This window comes from Phalaenopsis equestris, unplaced genomic scaffold (genome assembly GCF_001263595.1).
Source record: "Phalaenopsis equestris unplaced genomic scaffold, ASM126359v1 Scaffold000060, whole genome shotgun sequence".
Taxonomy (NCBI): Eukaryota; Viridiplantae; Streptophyta; class Magnoliopsida; order Asparagales; family Orchidaceae; genus Phalaenopsis; species Phalaenopsis equestris.
In genome coordinates, this window is record NW_018164502.1 from 520,542 (window position 1) to 543,683 (window position 23,142).

The 23,142-nt window shown below is 36.6% G+C and overlaps 1 protein-coding gene across 1 annotated transcript in view; it reads right to left on the minus strand.

The window, feature by feature from the left end:
* Positions 1-23,142, minus strand: part of LOC110019520 — a 72,741-nt gene that overhangs the window by 23,351 nt on the left and 26,248 nt on the right. Inside the window, 5 exon segments of the mRNA XM_020717206.1 lie at positions 2,416-2,548; positions 2,619-2,749; positions 15,793-15,900; positions 16,003-16,352; positions 16,355-16,454. Coding sequence (XP_020572865.1) covers positions 2,416-2,548; positions 2,619-2,749; positions 15,793-15,900; positions 16,003-16,352; positions 16,355-16,454 — 822 coding nt within the window.

A 23,142-nucleotide genomic window follows, 5' to 3' on the forward strand; every position in this document is an offset into this window, starting at 1 on the left:
TACCCCAATTTTGGTTTCCTACATTTTGATCATTACTCCAACTGAAATTTGGGCATTTCCTCCATCCACGATTATATGGTTTAGATTAGGGGTTGTTGCCTCTAGTTCTTATGCCATTTAGGATCTCTAGAGAAATAGTGTTATAATCTTCTATTAGTCCATAAGTTATATTATCAATTGGTAGAGATCCTTGCAAATGATTTGTTCTAACTTATCTAACTTACTAGAAATTGCAAGAACTTGTGAAGTTAGGATTGCTAAGACATCCACGTCATGGACATTGGATACCTTCCTTGGAGAGACATTGAAAACTATTCATAGCCACTTCTTCAATCAGTGAACAGACCTCCTCAAATGGGGACATAAGAGACCCCCAACTATAGCATCTATAATTGATCTTATGATCTAACTAGCCGATTGTAAAAAAATTGAATGATAAGCTAATCAAGCAAGACATGTTGTGAGCACTTCTTAAGCAGTTCTTTAAATCTTCCTCAAGCTTCATAAACGGATTCTCTATCTAACTGGGCAAATGATGTGACATCGTTCATAACTTTGACAGTTTTAGATGGATGAAAATTTCCGGCCAGAAAATTTTGGGTTATATCATTCCAAGAGATAATCGATCTTAGTGCTAAGAAGTAGTCACTTATTGACTTTATCCCTTGGTGAGAAAGGAAATAGCCTTAGTCTAACGACATTGTTTGAAATATCATTATACCTGAAAGTGACTTAATTCTAAGAAACTAGTTAAGGGAAGGTTAGGGTCTTTTGTGGGTGATCCATCAACCTGTTGTTCCGAACCATTTAGATGATAGAAGGTTTGAGCTTAAAAGAGTAAGCTTCTACGGTAGAGTTATTGATACTCAAGTGAATTTTATATATCATTGGGCTGACTTCTTTAACGAAATTTTTGTTTTCCTGAGGAAGACACGCTCTGAGGTTCGATTTTGAACCAGTTGCCTCGGCGATACCGAGAGCGTGGTAATGCCTCCAAAGGCAAGATGGATGAATCTCAGGTTTGGAAAATGGATTGGAAACCTCGCTCGAAAAGAACTATGTGAGGATTCCTGTGAGGTAGACAATGAAGTTTACCTTGAAGAGAGATGCAAAAATCGATATTAGGACTCATTTCTTATAGAAGAAAGTTTCGTCCCAACCAAATGGGCGCGAGGGATAAGCTGCCCTTTGCTCGACTTTAAAATGACAAAGGGATGCCTTTGCCATTAAACAAATCGAAACCACGGGCCGCAGGTGCCCATCCACAGCGCAAAAACGTGGAAAAATGAAGACGTGTTTCATTAAACTCACCTTTGACGCGATAAACAAAAGCGCCAAATTGCGTTTTCATACTGCAAAGCAGACAAAAAGCTGCGCCAAACGGAACCTAAGATGAATAGAAAGCTTTTGACCATGGAGTTTCAGGAGGGAGATAAAAGAATGGTGCTTTGTAGCAACTCTAGTTTGTGCAAGATCCTGGCGTGAGCGGATCCATAGAAGGTGGCAGATAGATTGGAGGGGCCACTACCTAAGGCTTGGAAGAGGTTGAGAAGTTTATGGGACTTACAGGAACTACCAGAAGTTCATGAAGGGTTATAATTCAATTGTATGGTTGTAGACGAAGAAATTGAAGGATAACTTTCAATGGGAGAAAATAACTACCCATACTTTTTCAAAAATTTAAGAAAGCTACGACGAGAGTGTCAGTGCTGACAGCGAGAACCAGACTCAAGCTAGGTTACGAGCGGGAGACACATGACTTGATCCAACATCAATTTTTCCCATCTTAAGGAATTTTTTGGGGTTTTTTTTTTTTTGGGGGGGGGGGGGGGGGGGGGGGTTATTGTTACGTTGTTGCCTAAACTAAGAATAATTCTGTCTTTTTTCAGCCTAAGAGCAATTAGTCTATTATTATTTATTATTATTTGAAAATAAGTAGAGCTTAGTAGTTTAGGGTTAGGAGAATACATGAGATTGGGTCTTAAGTCTTAGGGTTACGGTTCGGGAGAGATTTCCTACCTCTCGAATTATATGTGCTTATCTTTATATATTCATGTTGAGTTGTTTGGTGTTTCTAAAATAAAAATATTTTGTACCCTGATTTATGTGAAATAACGTCTCAAATCCTATCGAATATTTCCTTTATGCTGTTAAAAAAATTTAAAAAAAACTCATTTTTAAGACTATAGGAAGTCTCCTATGGATATGAAAAAAGAAATGGTATCTTATGCGCAAGAATGCTCATCTTGAACCAGAAAAAGATATTAGTAAGGTGAACGTTTTTTGCAGCGAAAAAAAGATAAGTACTAAAAAATTAGAAGAAACTATGTGCTAGAAAATGAGATACCAATTTGCTTCCAACAGAAAAATAAACAGTATCACCCACCAAATATTGCATGGCATTCCTATACTTACAGGTGAGCAGAAAATGTTGTCAACTACAAGGTCTGGACCCGCATAGTACATTAATGCAAGCAATCTCCGTGCATGTGAGAGTGCAGCTATTTCTTCACTTCTTAAAACCATTTTCGGAAGTTTTTCTAGTAACCTGTCAAGAATTATAACTTAGTAACTATTCAAACACTATGTTTCTCTCAATAAGCCCAAATATCTCTCACCTCATAAATAATTCAGAAAAATCTGTTTTCTTTAAAATTTTCTTGCCGGAAATGAATAGAGAATTGAGGGAATCTTCAGCAGCACTAGACACGACATCTGAATCATCACAAACAAGAACACACAAACACTCCTGCAGTTTTCATAAAAAATAAAAAGAGTGTTGAAGTTAATTTTAGTAACAGCGCGATCACTTAAAACAAAGTTACAAATGATGGGTGTTATGTATTCATAATTTAATCAAATAGAAGAAAAGGAGGTGTTCAATATACTGCCTCACCCTCATACTAGAAGGAAAACACACCTTTCCCCAAGTCTCCACACAACACAACAATCCTACATCTTGTATGTGAATTGTGTTGCCGAGAACAGGAGTAGGGCTAGTGAAAATGTGAAGGTAAAAGACATCAGAATCAATAAGAATGAGCTCAAGCATGGCCAAGAAGATAATAATTTTACTAGAGCAATATAATTCTTCCTGTATTCACATGTCCAAACAGGGAGGAAATGCTTAAGTGACGTGTTATTATTTATGAGAAGCTCAACTTTTTTTATATATCAAAGATCTAAAATTTTTAATCATGAAGAAACAATAACTACAAACTTACAACACTAATGAAGTTCATAGTACAAAAAACAAACAAAATAAGTACAGTATGTCTTGGGTATGGCATCAAAAAAGCAAGATTCAATTTGGGATAAAACCAACAGGCACTATTGCAGTATTTTTCAAACATATAATAAAAGACTATCTCTGAAATCAACGAATGAAGATGAAGAAATTCAAGCTTCATTTGGATTAAACATTTTACATAGTTTGCTTTCTGATAAACAAAATTTAAATTTTTTACCTATTTGGATTCTATGTACAATAGGAATTACACAAGAGGCTGCATTCGATGAAAAATGAATTCAATCGCGAGATCATCATCTCATTTTGCATTTCATTTATTGTGTTCCTCCATTACATAACGTACAACATAAATGGTCCTTCCCTTCTATCACATTTGTGTCCTTAAGATACTGTAAATGCATGCATAGCACTCATGACAGAAGGAAAAAGCCGGCAAATCATCTATCACTGACAGTTAATCTGCCGAGAAGGGAAATGAGAGACATTTGGATGTACACCAAAAAAATCAGTTGGATTTGATATGGAATAGATTGGCATTCATGAGCTACCAAACAATGTCAGCATTGTTGAGGTCAACAATGGCAATAACATTGATGGAGGGCTGTCGAGGGTTGGTGCATGGAAGATGACAATGTAGGATAATACATCAAGGGCATAGAAATTGTCCAAGGTAAAACATGAATTTCTATCAATGTTATTGGGAGGTGATGTTAAAACATGAATTTCTATCAATGAATTTGACGGGCAACCAGAATTCTGCAACTTTTATTTTGGATATAAAAGTCGGGTTAATGGGTTGGGTAAAGGTCTGACCTGAATTTAACCTGACTTGAATATTCATGACTAGAACATGCCCCTTTAAATCAAGCCCAAATTAGTTATGCCTTCAACCCGACTGACCCGAAACCAACCAACATAACCTGCTAAACATAAAGCATATTACTCATTCTGATAAAGTTCCAAGTTGGCGGATTAAATTTGGTTTAGGTGTCCAACCAAACTTAACAAGAAATTAAATATGTTGAGATTCTAAAACCAAATCAAGACTTCTTCAATTCGGTTTGTTGTTATGCGGCAATTCAGCTTTTTTTTTTACAACACCTAAAACACTAAAACCAACTGTCAAAAACTTCTCGAGTTAAAAACAGCAACTCAACTGTAGGAATATGCTATAGCATTCTGAAATCAACAGTTTTCCAAGATCAGCTTTTCACAACTATAAACATGAATTTCTAAACAGCATCAGCTGTACCAAACGAAGATGAAGTAGGAAACAAATTTCCGTTTCTCCAAAGATGCATCAAGCTATAGATTAAAATCAATTACAGCACAAATTACTTGTCGAACTTTCAAATCTCTAAGAACTGGGCAACCTATAGGAGCTCACCTATAAACATCCAATGGAAATGGACTATACACTTGATCATAATTTCAAATAAAAGATGTAGATATACATCAAGACATAACTTGTAGAATTAAAAAATATTATAAAATAACTAAATATCACGGAGATTTCAATATAACTTAATAAAATCGTAATTAGAAGGACTACACTACAAGAAGTTTTGGAAACAAAATAAAATAAATGCCTAGTCAAATGTGTCAGAAATGAGAATATTACAATGCATGTGATATAGCTAGAAAAATGAAGAAGAAAAACATTATACTATAGGATAGTAGGAGTATAGTTTACTTGAAGATAAGATGGTGAAAAATAGACATAAATGATTTAAGCAATGTATAGCTCAATCCAAAAGATAAACCAAAAATATAAGTGAATATATGACGCGGAAAGATTAAGAAAGAAATAAAGTAGACCAAAGATAACATTAGTAGAAAAGACTCGTGCAAAGCTAGCACATCATGCAATGCTAAACAGGATTAAACGAAGGAGGAATTACAAAGCCAGTCCCAAAGAGACGAATGAAGCTGATGATGTTAGTGCCAATCTGAAGATGCTAACTAGTTGAACTAAAGATACTTTCAGAATATACAAAACAATACATAAAGAATATGACAATTTTATCATGGGAATATTTAGCCCGTCCATCAGATTCCTTAAAACTTAAAATAAAACAGAAAAAGTGTGAGACATTTAGCTCTTTTTATCTCCCATGGTTAGACTGTACACCCCAAATAGTTAATTCGGATAGAAGAGAATATTTAATGCCACAAGGGCCAAACTAGAATAGCTACGGTAATGAGTAGTCCGCAAATATGTTTTATAACTATCAAAGATAAATAAATCAGTTTCTTAAAATTAAAAGAAAAATAGAAAAAAGAGACATTATTTATTTTTATCACACGGCTGAAATAGAATGGATGCTTCAAATCCTTTACTAAAAAAAAAAATCCATGGAAAACCACAAGAACACAACCGATGGATCCTAGTTTTCAATCACATCATGTAGAGTACATTTTAAGCAATTTAACCAGTTTAGACAAAGGACAGAAAACAAAAAACAGATATAATAAGAAAGGTCAGAACTTAAGACATGAAAAAGAGGTAAGGCAAAAGGAAATTGATAGAACTGATTTTTTTTAATCAGCATAGGAGCAAGCATGCATTACTACATCAATAAGTACAGAATTTCAATATCAGTCATCTATTGCAAACTCCGTGGGACCAAATGATAAGCAGTTCAAATTTTATGAAATTAAGAAAGGCAGAGGTAGACCTAGGAAGACTTGGGCTTATTGTATTAAAAATGATCTTAATTTACTAGAACTAAATGAAAATATGACACTAAATAGGACGCAATGGAGAAAAAGGATTCATGTAGCCGACCCCACGTAGTGGGATTCAGGCTTTGTCGTTGTTGTTGTTGTTGTTGTAGTGATTGATAAAGGGAACTTTGTTTGACAATTCCTTTTATCTGTGAAGGCCAGTAGCAAATTCAAGACAATGCACGCATAATTGTATAGAGAAGATGGGGTGTTCATCAAAACGAATTGATCTGATCAGATAAAATGTTGAAAGATGCACAAAGATGATCATGCATGTAATTGATAGTGATATAGATTTGAATCATCCAGCCATGTATCATTTTATTGCTGCTTTTGGCAGAAGAACTTCTTTGTGGTACCAAAGTTGTAGCAAATCTAAATCCTGTAGACCAAAAGATCGACAGCAGGAGATTTTCCATACAGTTCCTTTACCCGGCTACTTAGAGATGCAGGAATCACATGCTTAGTTCATGATAATTGGAGATGAGGACTTCAAATCCTATGCTTCTCACAGGATTCAACTACATTGCCGCTATTCGTCAGATTATGTGACATGACTACAGCATCAATCTTAAGACCTGATGGTTCATTGTTTGTTTCGTTTATTTGTTTATTTATTTATTTGTGCTTTATGAACATGCTTGAGCTGAGTTGTCATTCAAAGGGGACAACTTTTTAAAATTTGGAAATTATAAACGTATCATTCTGGAGCATCAAGCCCTGAATTCATGTTTCTACTAGACCTAACGTGCTTAAGTGGATGTTAAATTTGTTGGGTGTCTTCCAAGAATAATTATCAATTTTCATGGGAAGTCATGTCCTTTAAGTAGGGTGAGACTTGCTGTTTACTCTACTTGGAGGTTTTTTTTTCCTTACATTTTTCTTCCTAATTCATTAGTAGTTTGCCAGTGGTGTCTGATTTCAGCTAAGTCTACTACAAGTAGAGGTTATTTGCGCCATGAATCTTAATTAACTTGAGCTATTGAAGAATTCAAATTCTCAATAAATTTCTTTGATTTAGATGATTGTTAAATCATCATTTAAAGTATTTTCCAGTTCACATAGAAAATTTATTATCTAATTGGAGTTTTTTGAGCTCCAATTTGAATTTCCAAAAGTCTTAGACCCTAAAACATCATGCATCCAACTGACATCTAAGTTTCTAGCAGCATAAGCATGTTAATTAGAAGTAAAATATAATAATTGGACCAACAAAAATATTATTTAATTATGCAATTTTGAAAAAAATCATATAGATTATGGTACTAGAAAATAATAAAATAATATTGCACTACGAAAAGGGCTACAGTGCCACAAGGGCCTCTCCTCCTTTTTTTGCGTCTTCTTTGTTTGGCAATATATTTAAAGCCAACTTCTGAATATTTCTAGACTCCTCACCCCTTACTTTTGTGTGGGAGTTTCCTTCTTTATCTCGTTCCTTTCTTCTTCATATAAGAGTCTATTTAGTTGCTATTCTTAAAGTTAGGAAGTAGTTTTTGCTGTGTTGATTTCAAATTCCTATGCGGAGTCCTTTTTCTCTTTGTGAGCGGTATACGAGGAGGTGGTGATGCTCCGACTGTATCCTATGCTAAGGTGGTGATGTATCCTCCACCCTTTTTGGCTATCCAGCTCTCCTCCTTCCCCATAGCCTCCAGTCACTCCTAATTCCCTTCCCCAGCGTCCGCCGCTCCATCCTCTGCATTTTACCTTGTTCCTGCAAATTCTACACCTTCCTCTCGCAATCATCAGCATTCCTCTGCTGCCACCACCCTTGCCAGCCATCTCGGTCCACCAAGCCTACCTCCACTGCCCTTGGGATTCACTACAAAGTGTTGTTTAAGTCATTTTATGTGTTGGTGATGTTATTTTCAGTTTGAGTGTGTTATCACCATATTCTTATATCAATAAAAGTTTACTTTTTTGTTTCTTTTGTGGTTCGAGCTTTTTCCTCCGGTATTATGCCTTTTTAAGAAAAGTCATTACCATCTCCTCTAAAGTCTATCATGAACACGGGATAACAATATTTCTGTCTGGCTAAAATTACGTCTAGTTGAATCTAATCTAAATTAAAAGAGCTCAAGTTTATAAGTATTTTTTAAGGGATAATTACATATAGAACACCCAAAACATTGATATTCACATGTTAACCACCTAGGTGATTTTTTTGAACTACCGAACCGATGTGTATACGCGTGCCATGATTAAACTATTTAGAATTTGATAAAAATAAGAAAAATGGAAGAGGGCTTTACCATGAATTTTGATATTTGAGTAAGAATTTGGAAAATGGATGAAAGAGAGTGTTTGATTTGTACATAGCAAGTTTCGAGTCATCTGAATGTAATTGCCCCTTTATTTCAATTTGTTTTAAGTGTATAAGATGATCTGTAATTATAAAATGAATATTCATCTACAATAGATTATGTTCATAACTTTAAATCCATACATAAACAAAAGGCAATATTAGGGTATGTAAACAAAAGTTAGCATAAAAGCATAATTGAACCTGAAATTTAAATTGAGATTGGGTATATGCTTGACTTTAAATTAAAGCGATCATAAATAATGTATCTGATGAACTGACCAATCAGATAATGCAAGTACTGATAACTTATCAGTAAAAATTATCTCTATGAGAAACTACTGATTTCATTAGTCATTCTGGTTTTCCTAATATACAAGTTAATAAAAAGAAATCAAAAGAGAGAATTGAGTTGCATCAATTTCATGAAAATTTCATGAAGCATGCCAATGACCAATGGCTTAAAAGAAATATGAAATTTAAAACTTCTTGTATTAACACTTCTTAATATGCTTAATTCATCAAAGGAAGGTTACTCTTTTTTTAAAGAGAATGTATGTCCATATATGCAATTCAAAGTTAAGCGTTTTGTTTGTTCACAAGTTCTTTGTCATCTTATCCTCTAGGAATTAGTCATAAATTTCAATAATATTCCTTATGGGGTAAATTAGCCTTCTAGCATTTTCATTATTTTGTTCATACTTTATCATTCATTTGCACAATTTGTCTGATATAAATGAAGATATTAGCAAAAAAATGACTATCAGCTATCGCAATTATAAACCTATTGCTGATGTAAACAAAGATGTTAAAATTTTGAGAACACAAAATGGTAGGCATGAATCTAAAAAGGTTTCATATTAGAGACATTAAAAAAAATAAACGTGAGAGAAAATAAAAGTCATTTCAAATCAAATAATGGACTAAGGAAAACAATAATATACTAAAAAATTGAAGTTCTGGAATTAGTTATTTTTGTGTGTCTAATTTAACGTAATTTCATCAACTTCCAACCAATGCTTTGGAGTCTTCTCACTTTACATCTCCTCATTGAAAAATTTGTCTAACGCACTCAAACTGGGGAATTCTCATCTACCTATCAAAACTAGTTTCTAAAGCTACATTGATTCGGGATCTATGGGCCACTTACCATTTAACGTAACTCCTCTTGGTGTCCTCACACTCCCAGGTGGCTAAAAGTGCATATTGATGGAGCGCCCCTTTCTTCTTACTAGGCGGGTATCGATGCAATTTTCCAGGATGATAGAGGATATAGCATTAAGGCTGGATGTAGGCATTGGGAACATTGGGACTGCACCCAAGTGGAGCTCGAGGCTATTCTCTCTTTAAAGAACTGGTTCGAGCCTTAAATGTTTGAATTGTGGGGTATCATAATTGAGGATTAAAACCAGAACGTGATCGACTTTCTTCGAAGTAGCATGGAGTAGCACACGTAGAACCAAAATCCACCTGAGAGCCCACATATTGCTTTTCTTTTGGACTTTAAACAGGTTATTTTTCATTTTTTTTTTCATTGTTCTTATAACAAAGTTGCTCATTTTTGTGCCCAGCAAGCCTAGATAGATAGTTTTTTGTTTTCGCCTGAGTTGGATTTAGGCGATCGTTTTGCTATTTTAGAACAGGATAGCTCCCATACTTTTGATGCCCAAGTGGCATAATTTTGTACACCCATTTGTACTTTTTTTTTATTTTAGTAATGCAAAATGCAAACCCTCCATAGATGATGAAATAGTATTTACTAATGATCGTATTCAAAAGATATATTGCGCACTTCTAAATTTAACCTAATTTGTAATGATTTTATGGATTACATTGTAGGAAGATCCACGACATGATTTATTTGATGAATCAAATGAAGAATACAAAACAGCTGATTTTTTTTCCAAGACAAACAGATTTCATGGAGAACTGAAGCATTTGGTTCCGGTGACAATAGATTCTTATTGCTTTCGGTGGAAGCATTGCTTGTGATTCCTATAACTGTAGCAATATTCAATTTAGAGAAAATAGCCAAAATAATCTCAGCTATTTACAGATGGACAAAATGGTACCAGACAAAAAAAAAAGAGCCCAATTTGCTTGCCAAATTTGTAAATAGTATCCCCATTTGAAAAAGAGCCCAATTTGCTTGCCAAATTTGTAAATAAGAATAAAAATAGTTCCTAAACTCTTTAAATGAGGATGAAAATAGTCCCATCAGGATGACAATTTTGGTTTCTATTTAAGTAGTATGGATGCTATATTTGTATTTTACATAGCTTCAAATTTATAAAATGTTTTGGGTCAAATGGTAGACAGTTTTCCTTATTGTTCTGCCACTTAATGCTTAGAGACAGATTAATGTTCTGTTTACCTTAATGATTTATCGATAGTACTCTTATTTGTGGGGTTATATGAAATAGCTACAATGTTGATACCATTAAGAGTTTTAGCAGTTTCCTTTTTTGGTTCTTATCAACGTTCCTGAGCTGATTTGCCATCAGAGGGGGTCAATTTTCGAACATTAGAAAGTAAAAATATATGATTATGTAGTATGTAAACAATAAATTTTAATTAAAAAAATTAGATTTCTATTCAATCCTGTGTGTTCTCTTAGATATCAATTTACGCGGAGCTTTTTCCCTTCCAGTTTTCTCACAGTAAACAGTACCGTCGGAAAACAAATTGTTGGAGAGCGGAGTTGGGCTGCCAAAACAGTGTTGTTTTTCTTTCTTATCATTTCTTTCTTATTACCTTTCGTTCCTTTTTAGTCAATCCCTATATATGAGTGTATTAGAGTCCAGATTAATAATGTTTGGTGTGTTTTGTATCAAGACTCTCTTCTTCCGTTCAAGGGTTGTATCCTAGGGTTCCAAGTGGTGCTTAGGTTATATCTTGATTTCCAGGTGGTGATTTATCCTTCCCCCATTGCACCATACCGTTCCACGTCGTCCTTTCCTGCTGCAGCAGCCCTTAGGACAGCAGCTTTTGCTGTTTTTCACTGCAGTCTTCAGATTCCAGCACTCCTTGCTCACTATCCCCGTCTCGGACAGCAGCTCCTTGCTGCCCTGCACCCTCCCCGCTTCACAACTTCATTGCCGTCATCAAAAAACAGTAAACCTTCTGTTTTCTGCTGTCTCCTGGCTGTTCCAGCCTTTCCTACCGCACCTCACCATTTTGTTCGCCACCATTTATTTCCTGTTTTGTTTGAAGAGTCGCCATTTTGTTCGCCACCATTTATTTCCTGTTTGAAGAGTCGTCGTTGTAACCCTATTTGAATTCAACAATAATATTTATATTTCTACTGTGATTTGGGTTAACTCTGGTAGCATTTGATATAAGAGCTAGCCTAACCCTACTCTTATCCTAGAGTTTTCTAACACCCGCCCCTACCTAAGTCATCTTCACTGAAATTTTTCTTTCTTATTCACAAACCCAAGCCAAATTTTAACTAACCCTAATTTCCCAATGCTGTTTTTCGAAATCAGCAACCCCAAATTAATTTTCCTACACCTTTAACCCTCTTTCACTTCACAACCCTAAACCCTAGTCATATTACCAAGAAGATACATGCATGAACCCACTTGAGAGAAGATATAGCGAGAAATCCGTCGACTTCAACGGGAGAATCTAAAGATAAAGCAGGAGATACAACGCCAGTTTCAATTAGCTTATTATAGACATAGTGTTCAAACCCTAGCTTCAGAAGTGAATAAGCAACATCACCAAGCGACTACCACATCTTATACACAGTTCAACCTCTGGGTTTTACAGCTAGAGTACACTTAAGTAGAACACTCAAGACGACCCCGTTAAAGGAAAAAATAGTTCAGAATGAAGAACAAGTGGAACCAATCCACATCCATAAATCTATCACAATAGGAAGTGTTTCAAGTGCCACGGTTTTGGACATAATGAATCAGTTTGCACAATAAGAAGAGTGATCGCTTTCACTGATCAAGGAGCGGTTAAGAAATAAACGCTGATCCAGAAGAAGATGAAGACTTGAGAGAGGATCCTCAATTTTCAACCAACGAGGAAGAGACACCATTGATTCTAATTGACTCCAACATAGAGATTTCAACTGATATAACAACAGTTGTTCAAGAAGGTATTGAATCTGATGTAACAGACGTTGAGAGAGCATCAGCAGGACTAACCCTGGATGTCAAAAGGAGTCATGAGTTTGAGTAACTGAAATCAGACACGACAAGAAACTCAGACTTTTAAGATCCATAGACTCATCTCTGAGTTGCCCCTACTAAGGGAGGTCAGCTTATCAGAGATGAGACTCTTTTGTGCCATGTCGAGAAGATTTCAAGGAGTATTTAAGATGTTAGATTTAGTTCAGTATGGTACATATTCTCAGATGTCCAAACAGGAGGGATGAAACCCAACTTTGAAATTTGTATTAGAGGCTTGATGGGGAAGAAAATTCTTCAATAGGATCAAGAACATATCAGTGAAGAAGAAGAGGTCGCTCCTGAGTGATTGCTAATGTGAAAGGTGCAACCTACCACAGATTTCACCCCATAGTTAATTTCTCTTCACATCCTGGTTTATCAGCTACATTTTGTCGAGTACGAGGAGTGAAAAAAGAAGTTTACTAATGGAATAGCCCGATACCTGATTCATGAGAATACTAGTCTACCAATAGTGTCAGCTCAGATTGTGTCAAAAGATGATGGATATCTATTCTATCATAATGTGCTTTAAAATGATAACGCCTACTTGATCGACCTACTAGGGGACTACAATATATTTTCTACCTTCAATTTGACAGATTTGACTCCCTGCTATGAGCAGCCAGAAACTTCGACGAATGAAGTTGAAACTTCCACAACACCAGGAGATTGACACGAAAGCTTTTTCCAGCACAGTTTTCTTGCGGTACTGTAGCTAGCCGAAAAAAAAAATAGCGGGAGGCAGGAGTCGGACAGCCAAAATAGTGTCGTTTTTCTTTCTTACTATTTGTTTCCTATTATCCTTTGTTCTTTTTAGTCCTTCGCTAAAAATGTCTATTAGGATTTGGATTAGTGGTTTTTAGTGCGTTTTGTGTTGGGACAGCTGTCAGTGTATCTTCTTCTCATCATGGGTTATTCTAGTATTCCAAGTAGTGCTTCGACTATATCTTGATTTCCAGGAGGTGATTTATCCTCCCCATCACACCCAGCGCTCCACGTCGTCCTTCCAGGCTGCAGTCGCACCCAGAACAGCAGCTTTTGTCGTTTTTCACTGCAGTCTTCCCATTCCAGCCCTCCTTGTTCGCAGCCCCCGTCCCGGACAGCAGCTCTTTGCTGCACTGCAGCCTCTCCGCTTCGCCCATTTGCTTTCATTATATGGAAAACAGCAAACATGTTGTTTTCTTCTGTTCCTAGGCTCTTCCAGTCTTTCCTACCGTGCCTCGCCACTTCGTTCGCCACCTCGCCTGCTGCCTTTGCTGTTTCAACATTCCGCTTCGCTGCCAACACAATTCCTGCCCCTCTTTTGGCTGTTCTGACCACCTAACCGACCTCCACCAACCTTGGGATATACTTTAGTGGTGTTTGTTGGTGTCATTTTATGTTTGTTATCATTTATTTCCTGTTTAAAGTGTCATTGTTGTAATCATATTCGAATTCAACTATTTCTATTACGGTTTGGGTTAGCTCCGGTATCATCAATTCCTTCAAGTGCAGCTCAAAAATAACTACATTTTTTTTAGGCAACTCCTTGTCAAATAAAAGGCCTAGATTTTCCTCTACTTGGTGAACCCTTCCCTTATTCTTTTTCTTATAAATAATTTGTGATTGTTTTTTGTGATCGTAATTGATTTGTAAATCTTAATAGACTTTTGGGTTTTTCTAGTTTTTATTTTCTGTTAAGCTTCTTTTATTTCGTTGATTTTAAATTATTATTTGGTGTGAATTTTACATATTTTTTTGGTTAAGATCAAAAGAAGACAATTTCTTGTTCTAATTAAAAGAATTTAACCACGACTTTTAAATATGAAGCATATGATTTCATGCATTGCGGCATTTTGTCGCATTAGAATTCCTAAATCCTACGAAGCCCTTACCTAGGGGATTTGGTGTGAATAAAAAATGAGCCAAGCAGCTGAAAATAGAGTAGAAAAAAAGGATTTTATCAAAGCAATCCATCATAAGAAGCAAATTAACCAAAATAACAGTTACTCGGGGAGGGGATTGACCAAATATTTTCCCATTTACAAGAGGATGTACCTTGGTGTATGCTTTTTGCTGATGATATCCTTCTCGTGAATAAGACGAGAGAAAAAGCAAAAGAAAAACTTGAATTATGGAGATCTACATTGGAGTCTAAAAGTTTTCATTCGAGTAGAATTAAAACTGAATACAAGGAATGTAATCTTAGTAGTAGTAGCTCTAGTGACAGAAGTGTAACTTTGGGTAATCAAATTATAAAAAGGTGCGAACGATTTAGATATCTTGGGTCTATTGTTCAAAGTGATGGTGATATAGATGGGGATGTTAATAGTAGAATTCAAGTTGGTTGGTTGAAGTTGAGGAGAAGATGCTTCGGGCCTTTTGTGTGATAGAAAAGTACCGCTTAAACTAAAAGGAAAATTTTATAAGACGGTGTTGAGACCTGCAATGCTCTAAGGTGTTGAACGTTGGCCTTTAAAAGAGAAGCATAATACTAAGTTAAGTGTTGTCGAGATGAGAATGAATAGGTGGATGAGTGACTTTACACTTAGAGACAAAATGTGAAATAAATATATCCATGATAGGGTTGGTGTAGCTCCTGTGATAAACAAAATTAGAGAATGTTGTCTTAGATGGTTTGGTCACATTAAACGTCAACCATATGATGATCTGATCAGGAGAGTAAATGTTTTAGATTCGACTTATATTAAGAAAGGCAGAGGTAGACCCAGGAAGACTTGGGCTTATTGTATAAAAAATGATTTTAATATATTAGAACTAAATGAAAATATGACACTAAATAAGATGCAATGGAGAAAAAGGATTCACAACAAAGCCTTAATCCCAGTCCTTAGAGATAAGCTATCAAAAATGCGTGTGATGTAAAGGTTTCAACATCCCATCCTTTAGACAAGCCATCAAAAAGAAAATATCAGCTACATAATGATGGACCGTGATAAGTTCCAAAAGAAATTTAGAAGATCAATAAGAGATTATTAGTCTTACAACCTAACTATATAAGGAAGTTCAGAGTTACAGAATCCATCAAAGCAACAGCATCTACATTTTCAAAAAAAATTCAGAAGGTAATTAATCAACCTGAAATATACTGTCATTCACATGAGAAAAAATACAAGAGAAACGATAATTTCAAGAAAGAAAAGTAGCACACCCTTTAAGGTCTATGCCATGTAAAATGGATTGAAACATATCCAAGGCTTGAAAGCATTCCTTGTTTCTATACATACTGCAACCTTATGATGACATTCATGGGAAAATATGAAAAAAATAAATAAATAATGAAACTGCCAGGGAAAAACTTTGTGTGGAAACCAAGTTATTAAACTTACCAAAAGCATTGATCTGCTCCTCTGCAGAGTAAAACTGCAGTTGGACAATAGGCCCATGGTGCCATCAACAAGTGCTTTCCTAACCTTCTCAGCAGGATAAACGCAAAGCTAAAAAAATGAAAAGAGATAAAAGCAAAAGATTACCAAGAGCATGAACTTACATATCAATATTACGGAATAAATCACAGGCAGGGAGCTGAAAGAACATACATGCGGAAAGATGGCAGATAATAACTTATCAACATGAGCAGAAGTTTGATCTACCCAATCCTTTGTCCGTTGCACATACAATGATCTTGCTCCGAGGAAAGTATCATGATTTTTCACCTTACTCACATCTTCTGAAGGAGTCTGGGCTGACAGAGAAATTAAATCTTCTGATTGATTATGAAGATTGGCCTGCAATTGTCGAAGCACGTCCAGGACAGTTTGGGTTGATCCATTCTTGTGCTGATAACTGCAGGTAATCTCACTGGTGGACGTCTGCAGTCCGCTGAGGTTTACATCATCCCTTAAAACTACTATCAAGAACTCAGTTAATCCAAGAACTGCATGTTCAATCCTGCTGATCCACTTATCATATTCTTCGTCACAAGCAAAGATTTTGTGAAGCGACTAACCATACCCGGAAGAAAAAAAGCAAGTGCATCAGCAGTTCCAACCTTCAAAGTAGATAATGTAATTTTAAATAGCCATATAATCTAAGAAAATCAAGTAGAAAAAAATCAATTAGTGCCCAAAGGCCAACAAGTACACCAACCAAGCAGTGCATGTGACAAGCACATTTTACATGCAAATAATTCAGAAGCGTTTCTGATTATGCAAACATAGTTTATTGAATTTTTCTTTGTGCATGGTGCTTTCAAAATACTCCATAGTGTAAGTATACCAAAGTTAACCCAAATCACATTACAAAAAAACAAATATTATTATAGGAAGCAGATAGAAGGTTACAATCAATGCACTTGAAAGGGAAAATACAATACCAACGACATGCAACTCAATTTAGGGCGGATCCTAGGAGATTGTGATGATAGTTAGGGAGATCGGAGAGGTAGCGGCAAGGTTGGCAAGGGGTTTCCGGACTGTGAATAAGTGGTGGCAGCGGTTAGGGACAGCACGGGGTGACAGTCCAAACAGCAGCAGGTTGCTGTTTGGGGCGGCTAGACAGCAGGAAGATGACAAAAGGAAGGCATTGCGAGCTACAGCAGCAAAGGTGGAGAGCTGGAATAACAAGGACGAGGAGGAGAAGGCGCTTGGTAGGGGGTTGCTTTAGCGTGGTACGGCGGCAAGGAGTGATGTGAAAAGATGCGAAAGGTGATACGAGGGAGATAATCACCACCTCAAGAGACAGATACAGCCGGAGCACCACCCAATCCCTTGGGTACATCCCTCAAAAAAGAAAACAGATTCCAACGATAGTCCAAACAGAAATCTAAAATAAAACTCACCAAAACCTCCAAATCCAAACCCTAATACACCCATATATAGGGAAGGGTTAAAAAAGAATGAAGGATAATAGGAAAAAAAGTAATAAGAAAGAAAAACGAAACTATTTTGGTGGCCCGAACCTAGTCTCTAGCTATTTGTTTTCCCGTGGTATTATAGCAACAACAGTACCGCGAGAAAACTATGCGGGAAAAAGCTCCCGCATTAATAAGAAGTTACAATAGAGTTCCACAAACCAGAAAAAATAGCTATAAAAAAGTGAAGATTTCTTGATAAGTAAAGCAGCTATTTCATATATCGTCAAAATCATATCTGTCACGTGATATAAACATATTAGCAAGCTTTAGGTATTAAGTTCTTAAGAAAATGGAAAACCAAACAAATTATGTTGCATGTCTCTATTTCTCACATGAGAGAAGAGGAATAACAATTTTATGAGGTGTAAAAAGTTTTTATTTGCATTTATAACCAGGACATAAATTCATGTACAAAATGGGAAAAAAAGGATCCTGAACTCACCCAAAGTGGGGTAACCGGCGTTCAAAGGTCCTTCATGGGTTCTGGCGTTGAAGAGGCGCTATACTAGTGCATGCAAGAAAGAGCAAATCATTTACGGGCACCAAATGCTGCTCCAAAAATAGTTTAGGTAATCATCCAATATCCATTTTCTTCAAATGTTTGAGAAGATATCACCTTGTTATAGATTTCAGACATTCCAACCTCTGTCATGGATCCATTAAATTGAATCATAATTCAAAATATTGTTCTTTTACTCCAAGAAAAGATGAGGACTCAATCCATAATGCCCTTTCTTCAAGTCATAAAGCAAGATATATACATTTTTTTTTTGCAATCATTTGGCTTTATTTGTCTCAAGCAATGAAATTAAAAATTCGAACGAATAGAAACACTTCATTGGCATTATAGTGAAGATTGGATTAGTTCTATCATCTTCACTTTCTTCTCAAAGTCAAATTCTCAGACATTCCAGACACTTATGAAAAAAGGTTGCATGAACCTCACTGGTTTTCCTGTTATGGTAAAAAATAAATAAAATGAGAGTGGTGGCAATTCTAGATCCAAGAAACATAGCATTCATGGTTTGTAATTCTGTTCCTGGACTTGGTCTTCTTTGAGTTAATCTCATCCAAGTTTAAGAGTAATTTTTTCGGAAAAGCATGTCATCTCTAAAGAATCTCTTTGGAATGCTTTGATTCCAATAAAAGTCGAATATTTTCTTGCATTCTCAATAATATTCTGAGACAATTCAAGAAATTCACTTGTACAACATAGTATTATAACCAAGATTATTTGACTTTTAGAATACACTAATCTCCACATCTTTCTAGTTATTCCTCCACGATTGTGATCTCCCAGATATTCCAAGTCCACATATCCTCAAATTATTCTTGTTAACCCAACTATCGCGCCCACCTTGAATGTTCCTTCTAATTCAAATTAAAATGTTGATTCTTCTTTGGCTTCTTTGGGCATTAATTTAAATGGTTATGCTTCAAAATAATCCCTGAAATATTCCAAAGTTAATGATCAATAGAGCCCCAGAGTATCACATTTCTCTAATTTAGTCCCTCGATTGAACAAAATTGATCCAAATTGTCTCTTAAAAACAACACTGGGATAAAAGTTGAATTTTCAAGATACTAAAATGGAAGCAACTTTGTATCATTATTTCTATGTTATTATTTTTTATCAATTTTGTAAAGCTAAAAGACTAAAATGGAGAATTTGATACTCTAAGAGTGTGTCTGAGGCGGCTTATCCACAGCTTTTGCGTTTTCAAAACGCAGGGAGGGCGTTTGTTTCTTACGTTTGGAGTGTGTTTGGCCAAACGCGATTTTGTGTTAATACATAGACGCGGCCTGTGGCCTCATCCCCGCGAGCCAGTGTCTCGATCTATTTTTTACTTACATACCCCTTGTACTCGCCCTCTCACTTGCGTCTCGTGCCCTAGGTTTTGATCGTCTTCCCTATCCTCGTCACCCTCTCCCCTACGTTTCTTGCCCTAGGTTTCGATTGGTATTCTCGTTCTCTCCTCTGCGATCTAACATCATTGTGCTTTGTAAGTATTTAGCAATTTTATTTTGTTGTGATCCGTAACCTTGGAGAATTGCGTTGAGGGTCTTTGGAGCATTGCGCATAAATGCCTCTTTTGATTTACAGTGAATTGTTTTCCGTGCGAAGTAAGATGTTGCGTATACATTGCATTCGCTTGAGAGTTTGTGGAGATGGTTTTCGTTTTTTGATGTTCGAATGCAGATCTAAAATTTCCATTTTGGAGAAATGAGGATGTTCGTATGAGATGGTTTTCGTTTTTTATGTTTCTTTTTTGACGTTCGTGGTTGCTAAAATTTCTAAGATTGGCATTCATTTTTTAAATTACCATTAGTTTTGAGTTTGGTAAGTTTTGCGATTGACATTTCTATGGCATTTTGGAGAAATGAGGATGGAGGATTTTTTCTGGTTGTCATTCATTTCAGCAATTGGCATTCATTTGGATTTTTTCTGGTTAATTTTGAACGGCATTTGTTTCGACTGGCTTGCGTGTTGTGGCATAGGTGTGTTGGATTTGACTTGCTTTGACTGGCTTGCGTGTGGTGGGTTGGGTGTGTTGGCTTGTGTGTGCTTGGTGACTTTAGGTGTGTGGGTTGGTGGTTTAGGTGAGGTGTGCACATGGCAGTGGTGCCTGTGAGTGTTGTTTATGGTGGCTTTGGTGTGCTTGCGGTAGCTTTTGGTGACAGATGCTTGATATATTTCATCAATTAAATTCTAACAGTTTTCATATGTTCACATGCGTGATGCGAGGCTTTCGAAAGTTCACTTGCGCACCATATAATCCCTATGCACTTGCATGCCTAGCAGTTAAAGCTTATTCCTGTGAGGAAAAATTTGTAAAGTAACCTTATTCATAGGAGCTATTGGTTTAAAATCAACAGTCAACTTGCTACGTTGTAGTTATCTATCTCTTTTTTCTTGCATAAACTTTTGACGATTCTCATAAAAAACCAAGATCATCCAATATGGATGTCTTGTTTGTATGCTCCTTGAAAATCTTAAACATTTGATTACCTTGCTCAAGTTTCACCTCCTCAATCTCTTTGCTATTAGTGACGTTTTTTTTGGCATTGCTCTCGATTGCTATATGCATCAGAAGATTGCTATGTCCAATCATTTCTGCAACACTGGTGTTTATGGTGGCTTGGGCGTGCTTGTGGTGGTTTTGGGTGTGTGCGTTAGTGGTTTAGTTGAGGTGTTTGCGTAACAGTTGTGCCCGTGAGTGGTCTTCATGGTGGCTTGTGTGTTTTTTAGGTGACTTTGGGTGTGTGGGTTGGTGGTTTAGGTGATGTGCGCACGTGACAGTGGTGCATGTGAATGGTGTTTATGGTGGCTTGGGTATGCTTATGATAGTTTTGGGTGTGTGGGTTGATGGTTTAAGTGAGGTGTGCATGTAACTGTGGTGCATGTGACTGGTGTGTGTGATTGTGGTGGCTTTGGGTGTGTGCGTTGGAGGTTGAGTTTGAGGTTGAGGTGAGGTGTGCATGTGAGTGGTATTTATGGTAGTTTGTGTGTGCTTGTGGTGACTTTGGGTGTGTGGGTTGGTGGTTTAGGTGAGGTGTGCACATGACAGTGGTGTCTGTGTGTTGTTTATGGTGGATTGGGTGTGCTCTGCATACCCTTTCGGTTGGGTGCGTTGTGTTTATGGTGGCTTGTGTTCTATGCTTCAAATGAGTTTCTTTATTATGTTAAGTTTTTGTTTCTATTGGTGCTTTATTTTATTATCAATACCAGTAAACGTATGCATCCATAGCTTTATTAGTCTCATTATGGCTAAGAACAAAGAAGCGGTTACCTCAGCAATGTAGGACAAGGATGTTACAAATATTTTCTGCAATTTCGCTATTAAGAAGATCGAACTTGGAAATAGGCTCATCACTTACTTTAACAAATAAGGGTGATAGAATATTTCTAAGAAGTTTAAAGAATTAACAGGTCGGGAGTATGATCAATTACAATTCAAGAACAAGAGAGATCAGCTAAAGAATGATTAGAAGTTATGGAAGGAACTAAAACGGGGATCTACGGGATTGGAAAGAGATCCTACCAAGCATACCGTGAATGTTTCAGAGGAATGATTGACTGAGAAGTTAGAGGTACTAAATGTATTCCTGTGAACTCTTCAGTTAATTATCATTTTATTTCTATTTCGTCTAATATGCCACCCTTCTCCACCCCCTCCCTTCCCTGCGTTACAGGCAATACCAGCTGCAAAAAAATTTAAGGAGTGCAGAATTGACCCGAACTTAGAAGATAAATTAGACGTAATGTTCAAGAGGGTTGTCGCGACGGGTCAACATGCGTTCAACCGAAGTGAGCAGGGATTTGCAGGCATCTCAGTTGACTTGTCACCGAATCAGGTTACGGGTTCTGGTGAAGAGCCTAGCATAAACACGAGGGAGCTCTAGCCCACGTGCTAATAAAAGAGGCGCGAGATGGGAAAAAGGACAAAGGACAAAGATGTTTTTGTGAAGAGCTTAATAGATAGACTGATACAAGTATTTGCAGCTCCGCAACCAGATGCTACAGCTGACACCACTATCGATGATTACATGATGGTTTTGGTTGGAATTTCAGAAATTGTGGTTGATCCAACCTTCTATGTGTTAAAGTGCTCGAGAACCCGACCCACAGGCAAATATTTAGGAGGTTGTGGCCCGTGTTGCGTGTCGAATATTTACGTCTCTCGATCGACAAATGAGTCTTTACTATTTTTTGCCTCTTGAATTGTCGAATTGTAATGGATATGTTTATTTTTTAAGTATTTTCAAGACAATGATATGTGAAATTTTTTGTCATTAAAGTAGCAAATGTTGTAGAAAATGTTTGCTTTTCTTTATATTTGCATTGTTTTTTCTTTTTTATTGTAAGCAATTTATTCATAGCATGTTATCCTAACAAATCATTTAATCAGGATGGATCAACAACGAGAACGCTGCAAAAGAATGGCTGCAACGATTGTTACATTGTTGTTATAATACTACCACTTCATCATTGTTCAAACATGGCGCATGACATCATCCTTTATTGGGGATAAATGAGCGGATGAGATGCTCGCGGGACATCCAATAAGGTTCACCAACATATTTCGCATGAGCATACCCATTAGCTAGGTACCAACCACGACCTACGAGGTTCTTCTAGAAAGACTACAAGAGATGTGTTGGTAATTACATTGTATGTTCTATCTCACAACGAATCAATCAGAGAAGTGATGGAGCGATTCCAACATTCCTCAGAGGCAATAAGCTGATACTTCTCTGAAGGTCTGAGAGCACTAGTTAGCTTAGCGCCAAACATAATTAAGCCAGAAAATCCAACATTCGGTACAACTCCAGAAAAAATTGTTAATGACCCGAGTTACATGTCATTTTTTCAAGGTGAGTTTCGTTAGTGCATTATGTTTACTTCAGAAGGTTCATATTGTGCTGAGATTGACATATCTAATACTTCTAAACAAAACTGCATTGGGGCAATTATGGTACGCACGTGGATACCCGACTATCCAGCCATGAAAAGGTGGCCTACATTGGTCGGTCTGGTTCACTTATCAAAAATGTGAGGGTAGTATGTGACTTCAACATGTGTTTTACATTTATGATGGTCGGATGGGAAGAGAGTACCAATGACAGCCGCCTTTTTGCCAATGCAATAAAGAATAACAGACAACACTTCCCTCACCCGTCTCCAGGTTGGCCTTTTTTTTTAACCTATTAGTTTTTTTTTATCAACAGTCAATAATGTCTTTCGTGACAAATAATATTATTTGGTGGATGTTGAATATCCCTTACAAAGAGGGTATTTAAAGTCATTTCCAGACACCATATA